The sequence below is a fragment of the Mastigoproctus giganteus genome, chromosome 8 (assembly GCF_048544385.1).
Source record: "Mastigoproctus giganteus isolate SK-2022 chromosome 8, ASM4854438v1, whole genome shotgun sequence".
Taxonomy (NCBI): domain Eukaryota; kingdom Metazoa; phylum Arthropoda; class Arachnida; order Uropygi; family Thelyphonidae; genus Mastigoproctus; species Mastigoproctus giganteus.
Window position 1 is genome coordinate 36342309 of NC_143582.1, and position 16542 is coordinate 36358850.

A 16542-nucleotide genomic window follows, 5' to 3' on the forward strand; every position below is an offset into this window, starting at 1 on the left:
TTCAGTGACTTCTGTAAGATCCTGAAATGAAAGCCTGTTGCTTGGCTGATAAGATTTTCTGAGAACCAAGGTTTTATCCAATGAGAGGTTCTGGTCTTTTTTGAAGCCTCTTTCCCAAGGCAATTGTTCCGAGTTCTTGTGAGATGTATTTTAATGTTTCATCAGTGGAGCCTTGGGAGATCATCCTCTGTTCCACCAATTTTAGCAATCCTATGAAAATTGATTTAAGAATTTTGTGGAAAAGACAATCTTCAAAGAAATTAATTTGATTTGTTTCTCCTTGATGTTTTATAAATAGCTTTAGAGTTAATTTAAGCATTAGAGTAGACATTAACATAACATTTCGGATATGCAGAGATACCAAGACATCTTCCAAATTGCAAAAACCTACCCAATCCAGGGCCGTTACTAATGCGGACGAGAACTTGCACCCCTGGATTACCTGAGCACCAACTGTATTTTCTTCAATCATATTCTTTTCACTGTCCTTCCCTTAAAATTCTTCAACACTCTGAGCTATTAGTGCAATACGAGGGCAGGAGTGTCTATTGCTATCTTAAGTACTTTCCTAACTTCACCTCCCACTAGCTGTATAGCCAGACATGGACTGCTTATGGAAACAACATACACTTAAATAAATCAATACAAAATATATACTTACTAGCTCTTATCTTTGCAGCCAGCGCAAGATAGGCAAGTATTTTCGAATAAATATATTTTTATTTTTAAAAAATTACTTAAATAAATAATCCCTTTGTATACAGTAAACCCTCATTAAACCGGACTAATAGGGGCTGAGAGGTGTCCATTTTAATGAAAGTCCAAATTATATGAAATATGCTTTGTAATGTGGGTAAAGCTTATTTAAACAACATAATGCACGTGGATAACAGTAAAAACATGTTTATTTTACATTAAAAATATGTATGTACATAGTCAAAAATATGTAGTAAACATATTTATGTATGTACATATCATACTGTATTTACATTAAAAATACATAATGTCCATAATCACTTAGAACAAGATTGCACTGGTTCATCTTCATTTACATCACTTGCCACATTCACTGGTTTGAAAAAATTACTTATTTTTTTTTGTGATTGTTTGCAGTTTATTTCCTTTACTACAAATTCACGTAGGTGTCTTAAGTGTTCACAATAGGCAGATATTTTTTCATTTGTTGATTGTTCAACGTACTGAATTACGAAGTTCAAGTGGTCTTTCACTTCGCTTACCTTAATTTTTGGCTGAGTTGTTGCTCACTTCATCTTCCTCGTCTGAACTTTCTGCTGCTCCCATTACACTATCTGTGATCTCCTCTTCGGTCATGATGTGGTAGCCAGGATTATCTTCATCTTCCATCCATGACTATCTCCTCTAAGGACAAAGCTTTTTCCCCTCCTCACTGTAGAGTTTTATGCCTCGTTTTATGCTTACGCTTCTGTCCTACACTAGGCTTACTTAAAGACATTGTTTAACTGCACAGCACAAATGACAAAAGATAGAAGCGCGTAACTGCAGAGCAAACAGCTGTCTGAACCGCAGCAGGGGAACCAGGTTGTTTGTACAGTGAGTCATCACAGCCCAATGACCTCGGACACAATACGTATGACCTTTGAGCCTGATCGTCGTTTGATTTTTACACTTTTAAATTTTTTTAGAGCTGTCCGGATTAAGCAACGTACGGATTACCGGGGTCCAGATTAACGAGGGTTTACTGTGGATATATATATATATAAATAAAACTGAAATTAAATAAATAAAATATAACAATTTCTCTTACTTTTTGTTACTATGCATTGCAAAATTTCTGCAACCCAAGACATAGCTGTTTTTTGTACTAAAACATCAGGGTTAGACTGGGATCTCAACAATAATTCCAGAAAAGTTTGTACTAATCTTTTTTGTTGAATGATAATAATAATCGGCTTCCAAAATTTCTGTAAAGATACTGGAAGTTTTAAGATATCTTCATCAAGGAAATGTTTTTCTGTAAAAAAAGTTTAAACAAGAAATGATGAAGGGTGCAAAAAAAAATTTTGTTCTTGTAATTCAAAGTTAGCATTAATCAAAAGTTTAAAAGTATGAAATATTCAGAAGGATATAATTTCAACCTTTTACAGATATACAAGAATTAATATGCTCCAATTAAGTTACAACTAAAATACTTATACAGTGAATGCCAGTTAATGTTCTTAGCTGCTTATTATAATCAAAACCATTTATATATCATAATGTATTAAATTGTCACTTTATATGATCATATCACCATTTACTGTTATCATTTTCATTCAATTAGGAGAAATATATCTTCCAGAACACCTAGTATTGTGTATGAGTCAGAAATTTGATGATTATTTACAACCTTGACCACACCAAATAAAGTTTACAAAGTTTACAAAAGTTTAAAGAATGAGGTGGAATACTCAAGGGGGGCAGAGGAGGATATATTCCAAGCAGTCAGCTTAAATTTATCCCCTAGCAAGGATTGTTGAAGATATGCCTGGACTAAGCTGCATTGCCTTGTGGTTATCAATTAATACAAAAAAAGTTAAAATGCAAAACATGAAATATATAATTACCTCCTCATGTGGCTGATAATTCATGGCAGTCTTCTTACAGAGACCAGAGAACGCTAAAATAATCAAAGGAAATGCAGATCATTATAATAATTATTGTTGAGTGAAAACAGTACCTTTCAACTTCTAATCCCTGCCACATATCTACATGTCTGTAGCATTCAGGAAAAGCAGGAGAGTGCCTCTAACCAATCAAGAAAATGATGCTTTTGCTAACAAGTTATTGTTGTTTAATTACACTATCCAAGCATTTGAAGTTTTCTCACAAGTGATCATGTGATTTCACTGTGCATCTGTGCAGCACTGTATCCACTGTCTGCTTTCCGTAAATAGACTTCAGTTTAGTTTGCAAATGACATCCATCAAGAATTGAACTGCTGATTTATTTTTAATTAGAATAGAAATGTCACAGGAATATGGAGGTTTAAGTTTGAGTGAAATGAATAAAATTCTAAGTGCTTAAGATGCCTACATAAGTGTAATCATAGAGAAGCTGCATTAAAACTTGGTGTTGCACAGCCTCTTTTGTGTAAACTTTTAAAGAATAGAAAATTAGGAGTGACTAAGAATGACAATCTGAACAGGAAAAAGAAAAAGATGCAGAAAGAAAGAACTTGTGGAAAAACACTTCTGGGATGGTTCACAAACGCAAGATTAAAAAATTCTCCTATCAGTAGAAATAAAATGTCGAAGGAATTTGCAAACGAACTCGGCGTAAACAATTTTAAGCCTACAGATGGGTGGCTAAGCAGGTGGAAGAAGAGACATAATATTGTGTACAAAAAACTTCATGGAGAAAAATCAGGCTCGAATAAAGGTTGGAAGAATTTATTGGAAGAATTTAGTCCTGACTGTATTTTCAACACTAATGAAACTGGTGTTTATTTTAGAGTAATGCCTGAACATACTTTTATTATTCAGAAATGAACCATCACAGCTGGAAAAAAAGCAGAAAGAAAGCAAGAGGAAAAAAGTGCTTCTGAGATGCACTTCTTGCTTGAAAGAGTGATGTATTTCTGCATGTAATAAGACAAGCACAATAAAAAAAAGCTCTTTGTAATTGGGAAATATCCACATGTCTTTGGAGGGACAAAAACCTGCCGGTTGAATATAAGAGAAACAAAAATGCATGGATGATGACGCCTCAAATTTTTATTGACTTTCTGAAGAAATGGGACAAAGAATTACTGCAAGTCAGTAAAAAAAATTGTACTTACTTAAAATAACTGTACAGCCCATCCAAATGTGCAGTTTAACATAAAACTTATTTCTTCCAGCATATATACAACATCCATGGTGCAACCTTTGGATTGAGGAATCACAAAGGTTTTCAAAATATTGTACGGGAGCACAATGCAACTAAAAAGTATTGCAGAAATTGAAGAAAGAGAGAATGTCCACATTAAGGACACAAAAAGAATTAATTTATTAGATACAGTGCATATGACGGCTAGTGCTTGGGATTTAATTTTCAAACAAAAAATCAAAAACTGTTTTCGTAAACATGGATTTATTCAGCCAAGTGTTGTGATAAATATTGAAGAAAGTAGTGCAGTGCCAACACAGTAACCAGTAATTCATTTAATATTACACAAAATTTCAACAAGTGGATAAAAACTGATGCAAATCTTCCGACAACAGATTATCTGTAAATATCAGTAAAGCATATAGTCGATAGAATTATACTGGATAAACCTGACACTGAGGAAAATGAAAATTCTGATAATGAAGATATCGATTATCTGAAGAGTTATGCCAATGCCGAGAGAAACTAGGAAATCTTTTGAAGTGTTACAAAGTGCATTAGAACTTAAGGAAGGGAAAAGTGAAGAGTACAAATTATCGAACAGATAAGAACATATTAAAAATTTAACTCTGAGGATTTAAAACAACAAACACTGGAGAAACTTTTTAAATAGGTTGCTATGTTTATAATGTGTCTTTGTATCCATTTTTTTTTTTAATTTGTATTTTTTATTTTTTTTATTTCGACACCGAAATTGGTTCATATGTGTTTACATTGTAATCATGTATACGGAGTACTATATATACTTTACCATTAAGTCTCCATTAGCCTCCATTACCTATGCCATATTCTATCCATGGTATATATACTGTACTGGATAATAAATAAAGATTGGTAAGATAAATAACTTTTATATTTCATCAAAAAAATCCCTCTGTTTAATGTTATCACTGCTTAATGTTATTAACTTGCATAAACCAAATGTGATCACAATAAGTGGCACCCACTGTATAAATATTAATTTTACTCAATCTAAAAAATTAATAAAGTACACTTTCTCTTATGGTTCGATGGTTCATTAATTTAAATTGCACAGAATTTAATTTTGATTAAATTATGCAAATCGTGTCTTTATATTTTTTCCTGTTTTGAATTTCATGTGACATATAATAAAAAATGGTGTATTGGCTAGACTGCAATGTAAGAAATACTATGGCATCACTGATATACTCCTTTAGTCTGAAACAGACTTCTGATAAAAGAAGTCTTCCAATGACACTATAAAAGGGATCTGGGGGGGGGGGTATTGTTTTTTGTTCTTTCAGAGAGAACCACAGGTTCAATCTATGAAACCTGCACATTCTAACGACAGAACACAGGTATAGGTGGAGAGATTCTGAAGAAGTCTGAAGCATATAACAAAGTCTAGGCTTCAATATCAATAGGAAAACGGCAAGGGGTCACTATTCCCCCCCCCCCCCCGATCACCCAATTCCAAAGTATGATACTGATGCTATCATGGATCAGATCTGTTTTTGTTAAATTATTTGGCTCAGAGAAAAAGAGAAATACAAAGGAGGTAAGCAAACACTTAGCCATAATTATGTGAGCATCTTTGGATTCAAGGAAGGTCCCTGTAGACTGGAGATATGCATATGTATTCCAAATTCACAAAGTGGATCAATGGATGACAATGTAATTGCAGACCTGTTAGCTAAACTTCTGTTCCAGGGAAAATAACAGTCACTGGTTAAAGAAGTGATGCAGGATCATCTAGAGAGGAAAGAAGTTATACTGCAGTCACAGGATGGATTTGTTAAGGAGCAATCTTGTGTGACCAATCTGATAGTAACCAAGGAACTAGATGCATGCAAGAAATAACTTTGATGTCACATACTTGGATTCCAGAAAAGCTTTTGATACTGCTGCACATAAAAGACTGCAGCACAAATTGGAGCAGTGTGACATTAATGGAAATTTACTGCTATGGATAAAGGGATAGTTGAGTGGGAGAAGACAAAGAGTGGTTATCATTTGATTTTGATTTTTATGGTGCAATGGCAACTAAAGCGATGGTTATCAATGAACACTGCTCTTCATGGACTAATGTTATTAATTTAGCCCTACCAGGGTTCACAGCTAAACCCATTGTTGTTAATACTAATGAAGGTATATCAGGCTTAATGTCTAAGCGTGTAGATGATACAAAGGTTGGCAGGGTGGTTAATGACAGTAAAGAAGATATGCTACTGCAGGAAGATCTAGATCTATTTAGACAGATGGTCTGAGAAATGGTAACTGAAATATGCAAAGTACTGCATATTAGTAGTAGTAATTCCAGATGAATGTACAAAATGTGTGGCAACATATTCAGGGTGTTGGAAAATGAAAATGTTTAAGGCTTTGAATGGATTGAGTAAACTCAATGCTGATGACATTCTACTTCTTGCTCAGACTACACGAGTGGAAATAAATTCAAATTGAGGAAAGATGGTTGCAGGATAGATGTGCAGAAGTTTGCCTTCAGCCAATGGGTAGTTTGAATAAATTCAAGGAAGAACTAGACAAATTATTGAAGGGGATGGAAAGGTGATATGGTATTTTTTTTTTTTTTCTGATGCTGTATAAGTTCGCTGTATTGGATTATTTGCCACTACAAATACTAATATCTCTGGGAGTAGCCTCACTAAGGCCATTAGGGCACTTCTAAAAAATACTATTTTTCTGGGGGGGGGGGGGGGTTGATTACCCTTTTAATAATCTAAAAGGGTCATCAACACAAATTCTGTCAAATTGTGACCACAACTTCTTTTGCTACTAATCCACCAATATGGCCAAGTAGCAACCACCACATCATCATATCACTAACTTACACTACTTGTATAATGTGCTACCCGAGCAACAGTTCATTCGTGCTTAAAATCTTTAATTTATAATTTTATCCTTAAATGATCCTTTGCTGCACCCCCACGACAAGTCAACTTCCGGGGTCACATCACCGCCCCTGTATTGCAGAGGCTGATCTCTACTATCTACCAGTAAACTCTTGTTTAATGGCAAACATAAAAACATTTATCTGCAAATGATTATGATTCTTGTTAGCAAACTCAACTATAAATATTTTTATATTTTCTAATTTTATAATGCTTTCATAATTTTTTCTTTTCCCCTTTCCTTTCCTTTCTTTACAAACTGTAAACTCACATAAAACATTAAACTTCCAACTCAGCAATTGCTAATATAAATAAAAACTCATCAGTGCAAAAATAGCTCTGATATAAATAGCTCAAATATAAAAAAAAGAAAAAGAAATGTAAATAAAAATAGCTTAAAATATAAATAGAAACTCATCAGTGAAAATTAAACTCTTAAAACTCTATTTACATATTTACCCTATATACAATCCATTAATTTCTCAATCTTATATACCTTATTTCACTAACTCCCTTAACACAATCCAAAAAGGCTTCATACCAAATCCTATTCTTAAATAAGTCACTGCGGGTGTATGAGTCAGAGCCAATCTTAGAGAAAAATATTTCTCTCTGTTCTGTGTACCTTGCACAATTTTCCAACACATGATCCGTATCTTCAATATGTCCACACATTTTCTTTTCCTCATTCCATGCCCAGTTACTATCATTGTAGCCATCAGGCTCAAGCCCAGCCATCTATCCATTTCTCTTACTACCTTCACTACAGGCAGGAAGGCATATGTGACAAGGCCCTTATCAGAACAGTTCCACCTTTCTTGCCAAATACAATCTATTTCTTGTTGCAATAATTTTTCTCTCTCTCTTTAAATCCTGCTTCACATATACCTTATTTTCCTCAATACAAGGTTTAATCCCCAATATTTCTATCCTCTTATTTTTCTTGACTGCATACTCCATTACTCGTTTAATCACAACCAAATCATTTGGTTCTTTTCCTGATACTACTTGTAATGCATCATTTGAAACCATTCTACACAGCCGCATCACAGCCAAAAGGGCAAATCTCTGAGCAGAAATTAGACTCCTTTTTACGTGACTATTGATCACCCTATGTCACAATGCATAAGTCACAGTGGGCACAAAGATACAATTATAGAGGAGATCCAGGGATTTCCCTTTCACCCCCCCCACATTCTAATCTACTAATCTTCCTTATTTTAGAGTATATAACGCACACTTTTTCTTTCAACTTCTGCACATGAGGCAAAAAGGACATTTTCTCATCCACATGTACTCCAAGGTGGCATATGCTACAAATGTTCCTAATATCTTCAAAGTGGACCTTCTGCTTGCAACTCTACCTTCCTCTGAGCAGCACCATTTTAGTTTTTTCAGTAGATATCTCCATCTTATGCATTATTACACAGCTTTTTAATTGCCCCACAGCTTTCTTCGACCTATCCTCTATTTCTCTTCTTGAATTACCTCTCACCATTATTAATAGGTCATCTGCATAAGCCACTGGCTCACATCCATCCCAATCCTGAGCCAGTAACTCATCCATCACCACATTCCAGCTATATAAGCCAATAATTGACCCTTGCAGGGCTCCTCTATCCACTTCTTGTGAGACTGTAGCATATCTTGAAACTATTAGAGCAACCACCACAAGATTTTTGATACTAATCTGGATAAGAAACTATGAAGAAAAAGAGACAAATCAAGAAAGATTGCTAAGGCCATTGATACATAGAGCCAAACAAAACTACTTTTATTTTCTTAGGGGAGGGCCTTTTCTTCCCATCCAATCATGCTACTAATTTGTTAAGACTGTGTGGTGGCTTTAAGTGCTTGGTATAGCATTATGATCAGCTATACAATGTTAATACATGTTCTATGAACATATCAGCATTGTAGGTATGCAACATAATATAATCAGCAGTGAATATGTATTTCAGCATCACCAAATCCCACTACTAGTTAAGTATGGCAACTTCTCCCATTTGGAAGCTGAATTTTTAAAAGTATTCTTTCAGACATTCTACATATTTTATTTAAAATATTGTGACTTACCATTCTCTTTAAGAAGACTGCTCATATGATGGCAAGATGGGAGAAAATGCCCAGGCTGTATTAGTAACTTCATAAATTGAGGCCTATATATTTTTTTTAAAAAATGCACAATTAATACAAAAAAATTAGTTACAAATTCTACAAAATCTCAAATATTGACTTAAAAACCAAAATTTCTGTAAGTAGTAGTAGTAATGGCATGGCAAATGATGCAAGAAAACAAGCTTATATAGTATCAGCAAAAAAAAAAAAAAAAAAAAAAACTGTCTGTGTACCCTGTATGTGTGAAAGATGTTTTATATGAAAACATCTTTGACGAAAATCAGACCATTTTAATATTGAACAGCTAGAGCCAAAGTAATGAACAATGTAACGTTTTATGCTCACATCCGCTACTCACTCTAACGAATCAACATTAGTGACATTATCGTCATGCTTCAGTCTGAAATATTTAGTATGAACGATGTAATGTTTTATGCACACACCCACTCTACCAAATCAACATCTGGAAAGAGGTTAGTGAAATCCGAGCCAACAGCCTAATTACCCATTTGATTATAGCCATTTGTTGAATAGTATGATGGCAACAATACAAGTACAGGTAGGACCCGTTTTATGACATGGTTAGGTTCCAGCAAAACAGGGTCGTAAAATGAAAAGTCGTAAAACAAGACCAAATTATAATGTAATTGAATGAGATAGGTTCCGAAATTCCCAAAATTTTTCCAAGTATGCACTAATATTTCTGTTCTTTATAAATAATTAAATATTTTAAACATTTAATGCACATGTTTTATTTATACTTATATATAAAATAATTAATAAAATAATTTTACTTTGGTCCTGTGGAGTCATCACTTGAGTACGTATTTACTCAAGTGATGACTCCACTACCCGTTTCGTCCACATTAAAAACTAAATCAGGGAGGTAGTTGCCTTCATCTATTAAGCATTTAAATTCGGAAGGATACTCTTCCACCACTGCAACGTCAGCACTAGCAGCCTCACCAGACGCTTTCACATTGTGAAAGCGTCTGGTGAGGCTTTTTACAACAAATTTTACAACAGTTTTTAAATTAATGAAACCACCCTTTGCTGGCCGTAAATGTTTCAGTGCTACAGTAGAAGGTGCTAAACTCAGCGCCTTACAAACATCTGACTGATGCTCACCAGACTCCATGTGACGATCACATCCATTTTCTCCTTAATTGTTAGTGTTTTACACTCTTTCTGTCCTGGTAGTATGTCTGCACTGCTCAGAGAATTTCATGTCTGACTGCACAATTACTCACAGGTCTTTTTCATTCTTCACTACCCTGAGCATAGTACCACACAGTTTTTAAGTTACTCTGAAGTTACTGCAACCCATGTGCAGTATCTTGCATTTGTCAATGTTAAACTTCAACTACCATTTCTCAGCACATTGACCCAATTTTCCTAGATCTTGTTGCAGCAGCTTGCCATGATGATTCTTGTTAACCACTCTGCCAACTTTTGTATCATCTGCAAACTTAGATATTAAGCCTGACATACCTTCAGCAATATCACTGATAAATAATGAAAATAACAATGGACCCAGCACTGAACCTTGGGGAACTCCACTAATAACATTAGTCTACAAAGATCAGTGCCCATTGAGAACCACTGTCTTTATTATCATTAGCCATATGGTGCAAGGAAGCCTGAGGCTTTTGCTGCACCAGCAAAAAAAAAAAAAAAAAAAAAAAAAAACATTCCTGAGTTACCCTGAGAGAGAGAGGGGGGGGGGGAGAGGTAGACGGGAATCACCAAGGAAGAGAAGAATGATGATATCCAGCTTAGGATGGCCCCAGATGCCAAGCATTTCCATGGCCAAACAATTCTTGTGAGTTTAAAGAGTTTTTCTCTACTGTGACTGAGTTTTTCATTGTTTTCTCTTTTACTTAATTAATTTTTCTGTTAAGTAGCTCTACTTTCTTAAAGGGACTAAGAAGTGAGCCCAGAAGAAGGAAAGTACCCTTTTCTTTAATTTAATACTTTTATTAACTGACTAACCTTTACGCTTGGCCACCAAGCGGCACTGCTCCTGCCTCCCCGTGGTGGGGCTGGTAACCTGGGTGGTAAAGATAAACCCCCAGGGCCAAAAGGAGCCGACATGGATACAAGCTGTCATCCATCTTTAGAGCCTTTGAGCTCCAAATCGGAACGTCCTGACATAAACCTAACCAACCAAAAAGGTTTCAAAGGGAAGCGCAGTGTCATGAAGATATACCAAATTTCTTGGTCATACATTTGCTATCCACTCAACCTGTTGGTAAGTTATCACCTTTCTTAATTCAAAAACATTTAGAGTCTATTGCTGGATCACCAAAAATGGTGAAAAGACTGCAATCCGGAGACCTCCTGATTGAAACAGCCATTGCAAAACACTCGTAGTGGCTGTTAAAGACCAAAACATTTGCTGGGTTGACAGTAACATTTACTCTCCACAAAATCTTAAATTCATCAAAAGGTGTCGTCAGTGAGTGTGACCTAATTACAGTATCCAAAGAAGAACTACTGCAGGAACTCAGCAGTCAAAAGGTAATAGATGTGAAAAGGATTATGACGAAAAAAGATGGAAATCTCAATCCAACTAGATCCATCATACTGACATTCCGCACTCCAGATTTACCATCCTCAATTAAAGCCGGCTACCTAAACTGTCAGATTAGACCTTATATTCCAAATCCCGTTTGCTGCTTTAAATGTCAGAAATATGGTCATTTGCAGCAGGCATGTAGAGGTGAAGCCATATGTCCCATCTGCGGCTCTAAAGATCACACACAAGCAGATTGCTCAGTCAAAATCCCTGTTTGTCCAAACTGCAAAGGAATCCATCCAGCTTTCTCAAAAACTTGTGAGCTATGGATAACAGGGAAGAAAATACAAAAGTACAAAATAGAAAATAAAGTGACGTTTCCTGAGGCACGTAGGGAAGTTATGTTGACCATGCCTAGTAGTCGTTCTTATGCAGCTCGCACTCAAAACTTTGTTTCTACTGCAGCTCAAACAGAAGTATCAGTTCCAACTAACACCTCTCTAGCGAATTGGCTTAAATCTACACTCTCAACCTCTAAAAAAGATAATCCTTCAAAAAAAACTAGCGAAGCCACTAATACTCCAATCAGCATCCCTACTCATACCCCATCGGTCCCAGTTGAAAAAGAACACCTAAAATCTCATTCAGTCTCTAAAAAAATGGAATTGTCTACCAATAATATGGAAGTAGATGAGCTGCTAAGTAATGAGGAGCCCATTCCAGAACTTCATTCAGATGACACCATGGATATTGGGAGTCCCACATTCCCAAAAAAAAACGGAAAAAATGTCCCACGAACAAAAAACAGTCAGATGAATCATCCTCAGCTAAATCTAAATAATGTATAACATCATACAATGAAACTGCTGACGACTAAGTAGTCATTATGTTGACTTAAGGGATTTACTAGCTCAATTCAATCCCATAGGTGTATGCCTACAGGAAACTTTCTTGTCACTCCAAATTTCACCAAAATTCTCAAATTATGTGATATACAGACTAGATAGGAGTTCAAACTGTCCTGCCCCTGGCGGTGTAACTATTCTTGTTAACTCTGACATTCCATCCAGGCCGATCCAACTGAGAACCACTCTAGAAATTGTGGCAGCACATATTGTAATTGGTATTTCAGTTACCATTGTCTCCATCTATATTTCACCATCTCTACCACTTCCGCATTCAGAACTTGATAGCCTGATTTCACAACTCCCAACTCCAATTTGTCTCTTTGGTGACTTTAATGGACATCATCCATTATGGGGGTCTGTTGCAATGGATAGAAGAGGCAAATTGATAGAGGAATTCATGAACAATAATGATCTTAATTTATTAAATTCTAGATCGCCTACTTACATACACCTACCAATAGGATCTGCTCCTGCAATAGACTTTTCAATTTGTTAACCATCTATCTTTCCAATCATGACATGGTCAGTATTAACCAATCTCTAACAGTGATTACAATTATTTGCTCACTACAAACAAGGGTAACTTCAAATCCTGTTCAATGATCCAATTGGCAGTTTAAAAAGGCAAACTGGGGTGACTATTCTGCCCAAATACTCTTAGACAGATTTTATGTCCAAAGACAACATATTTATGAAGTAAATACTTATATAACCAATCAGATTCTGATTGAAGCTAATGCTTCCATTCCAAAATCCATGCCTTATTGCAAACAAAGAAATCACTGGTGGAATACAGATTGTTTAATTGCCAAACAGGAAAAAAACCGTGCTTGGAATAATTTCCACAAGTATCCCACCTCTAGTAACCTAATTGCTTATAAAAGACTCAAAGCAAAAGCTAGACAAGTTAGGCGGGATTCATGGATTGCTTTTGCCTCAACCATCACCAAAGACATGGATACATGGGTCATCTGGAAAAGAATACAGGCATTAAATGGCAAATCTGCTCGGCTGCCCTCTCCGATACTTCATTGGAAAGGGAAAGACATCTCTACTCCTGAAGAAGTTGCAAATGCATTAGCAGAACTTTGCAAATATCTCAGCTTCTGCCACCTATGCGTCCACCTTCCAGAGCATCAAAGCAAGTGCAGAACGGTATAAAATCAACTTCTTCACGTGCCACTCACTGCCGTACAACCGACCGTTTACGTTAATAGAACTTCAAGAATCATTAAACAAACCTTCCAATAGTGCTGCAGGTCCAGATGGAGAACATTACATTATGCTAAAGCATTTACTTGGAGAAGACTTGAGAACCCTATTAATTTTTTATAATCGGATCTTCTCTAAAAATGCCTATCCTTCTTCATGGCGCCATTTGTTCATTATTGCCTTACCAAAACCAGGAAAAGATCCTTCCTGTGTTGAAAATTACAGGCCAATATCTCTTACGAGCTGCATGGGAAAAATTTTCGAAAGGATGGTTCATACTAGGCTCACCTACATCCTGTAGTCAGAGAATCTTCTTCCAGAACAACAGTATGGCTTTCGGAAGAATAGATCAACGCTGGACGTGCTTATCAAAGCCGAATCTTATATCCGTAATGCCTTTGTCATGAAACAACATCTAGTCATGGTCAATTTAGATCTTGAAAAGGCATTAGATACTACATGGCGTCATGGTATTCTTCCACTTAACCATCCCTTTATCCATAGCAGTAATTTGCCCTTAATGCCACATTGCTCCTGTCTTTTATGTGCATCAGTATCAAAAGCCTTCTTGAAATCCAAGTATATGACGTCAAAATTATTTTTTGCATCCAGTTCCTTGGTCACTGCATCATAGTAAGCTATCAGATTGGTTAGACAAGACCGCCCCCTCTTAACAAACCCATGTTCTGATTGCAGTATAATTGCATGCCTGTCCAAATGGTCCTGCATTACTTCTTTAATCAGTGATTCCATTATTTTCCCTGAAACAGACGTTAAGCTAACAGGTCTGCTAACTGACCTGTTAGCTTAACCCCCCTTTATGAATTGGGGATATATTTGCACTTCTCCAGTCCATACGGACCCCCCTGAATCCACGGATGCAATCATAATTGTGGCTAAAGGTTTGCTTACCTCTTTTCTTGCCTCCCTTTATATAATTAGATAGATTTTATCTGCCCAGGTGATTTTTTTTATGTCCATCTTCAACAATTTCTCCTCCACTTTCCTTTCATTTATCACAAAGCTATTTAGTTCATCATTACAGTTTGATAAACATCTGGCGTTCCCTACCTTAAAGAATTCTTCATGTGTGAATGTAGATGCAAAAATATCTCTTCAATTTGTCTACAACCTGAGTAGGGTCATCAACAGTTCACCCATAACCATCAAGTGGCCCAATGTGATTCTATCCTTCCTTCTACTGTTAATATAAGCATAGAACTCTTTGCTGGTTTTTTTTTGCATTCTTGGCCAGAGACGTCTCATAATCTGCCTTAGCTTGCCTAACCTCCTTTGTGACTTGATTATCGACTAATTTATATCTACTATAGGCTTCTATATCACTTGATAATTTGTATGCACCCCATGCACTTTTCTTCTCTGCCACGTGTCTCAATAGTTCATCTGACATCCATTTAGGTCAATGTCTTGAACAGTATATCTTTGTTGGTATGAAAAGCCTAGTAGCTTCTTTGATTACTTCCCATTTAGAATTTTCTGTTTTTAACCTCATCAATTGGTCTCACTGCACACAATTTAAAAACTGTCTGAGACCTCTGTAATCACCTTTACGAAAGCAAGAGCCTTCCCTTTACCCTTGACAGTAGTTGTCTTTAATTAAATTCCACATTAGTACATTGTGATTGCTGCCACCTAATGGGTCTTTTACCTACAGGTTCTTAATACATGAAGAATCACTGCTGATAACCAGATCAAGAGTATTGCTTCTTCTTGTTGAATCTCTAACATGCCGCTGTATAAAACAGTCATCCAAGAAATCCACAAAAAGCTTGCTAGTGTGTGAGTGACCAACCCAAAAATTCCAGTCAAACCTAGAAAGTTAAAATCCCCCATTATGAGACATTCTGATTTGCTAGCCCACTCTATTTCCCTGTATAACTGTTTGGTATACTCATCATAGTCGTTAGGCCTATAACACATTCCTACTCTCAGTTTTTCCCAGTACTTATATCACCCCAAACTAACTTAACATCACCCAAGTCAACTGGATGCATTGCCTTAGATTTACTATTCTTTTAATTAAGAAGATAACCCCTCTCTCTCCTGTTTTGTCTGTTCCTTCATGTATACATTTTCTTCCCATATTAAAATTAGCATCACTTATGTCTGAGTGACACCAAGTCTGTGCTATTCCTACAATGTCTGCATTCAATGAATTAATCAGAAATTCAAATTCATCAGTTATTTACAATGCTCCAAGCATTAGTGTACATGTATGTGTTCTTACTATTAGTTACACTAACACATACAGCCCATGAATTCATTTTTCCATAATGACCCACAGCAGGGGCTGAAATCCCAGAAACCTTGTTTTCCAGGCTGCTGCATATACCGATAGCAGCAATTCAAGAATCACTTTCACCTCTGCCTGTGGCTCTAATCTGTGTATCACCCAAGCTAGCAGTTTTCTGACCCACAAATATCAGCAAATATTCTTGCACTCCTTCTATTCAAGTGTATCCCATCCCTGTAAAAACAGTCCCTCTGTAACAAACACAGACCAAGGCAAGAAAATTTCTACCCCCCATGAGCCTTACACATTCTCTCCAGGGCCGAATTGATTGACAAGGCTCTCAACATATACTCCCTCCTAATGTGTCTGGGCAGAATTACAGACACTTTCAAATCCAATCCTAACTCGCAACTTTTTGTCAACATTGCCCTGTAATTGTTAAGTAAGATCTCTTACTCTTAATATCATTTCTCATTAATATCAGATCTCTTATTCTTAATATCATTAGTGTCAACATGTACAACATCACCTTTTGTGCCCTTGAAAGATGATATCTGCTCTACAGTGTCATCTACCTTTGCCCCTGGCAGACATACCCTAATCCATCTATCCTTCTTGCACAACATATTTACTATTTCTCTGACAATAACTGTCTACTGTGGAACCAGTGCATTCTGCCTTGAAAATTGCCGCTGTTGTCTGATGCACAAGAGTGAGCTTTGGTGTTGAGTTGGGTAGCTGAGAGCTTGTTAGGCCTCCATTTTAATTCCT

At 36.2% G+C, this 16542-nt stretch overlaps 1 protein-coding gene across 1 annotated transcript in view; it reads right to left on the minus strand.

Moving 5' to 3' along the window:
• The window catches only part of LOC150081445 (ribosomal biogenesis protein LAS1L-like), a 154863-nt gene that overhangs the window by 39254 nt on the left and 99067 nt on the right, over positions 1 to 16542 (minus strand). The window contains exons 7-8 of the mRNA XM_090379302.1: positions 8838 to 8920; positions 1787 to 1993 (exon numbers count right to left, since the gene is read on the minus strand). Coding sequence (XP_090235428.1) covers positions 1787 to 1993; positions 8838 to 8920 — 290 coding nt within the window. The remainder of the gene's footprint in view (positions 1 to 1786; positions 1994 to 8837; positions 8921 to 16542) is intronic.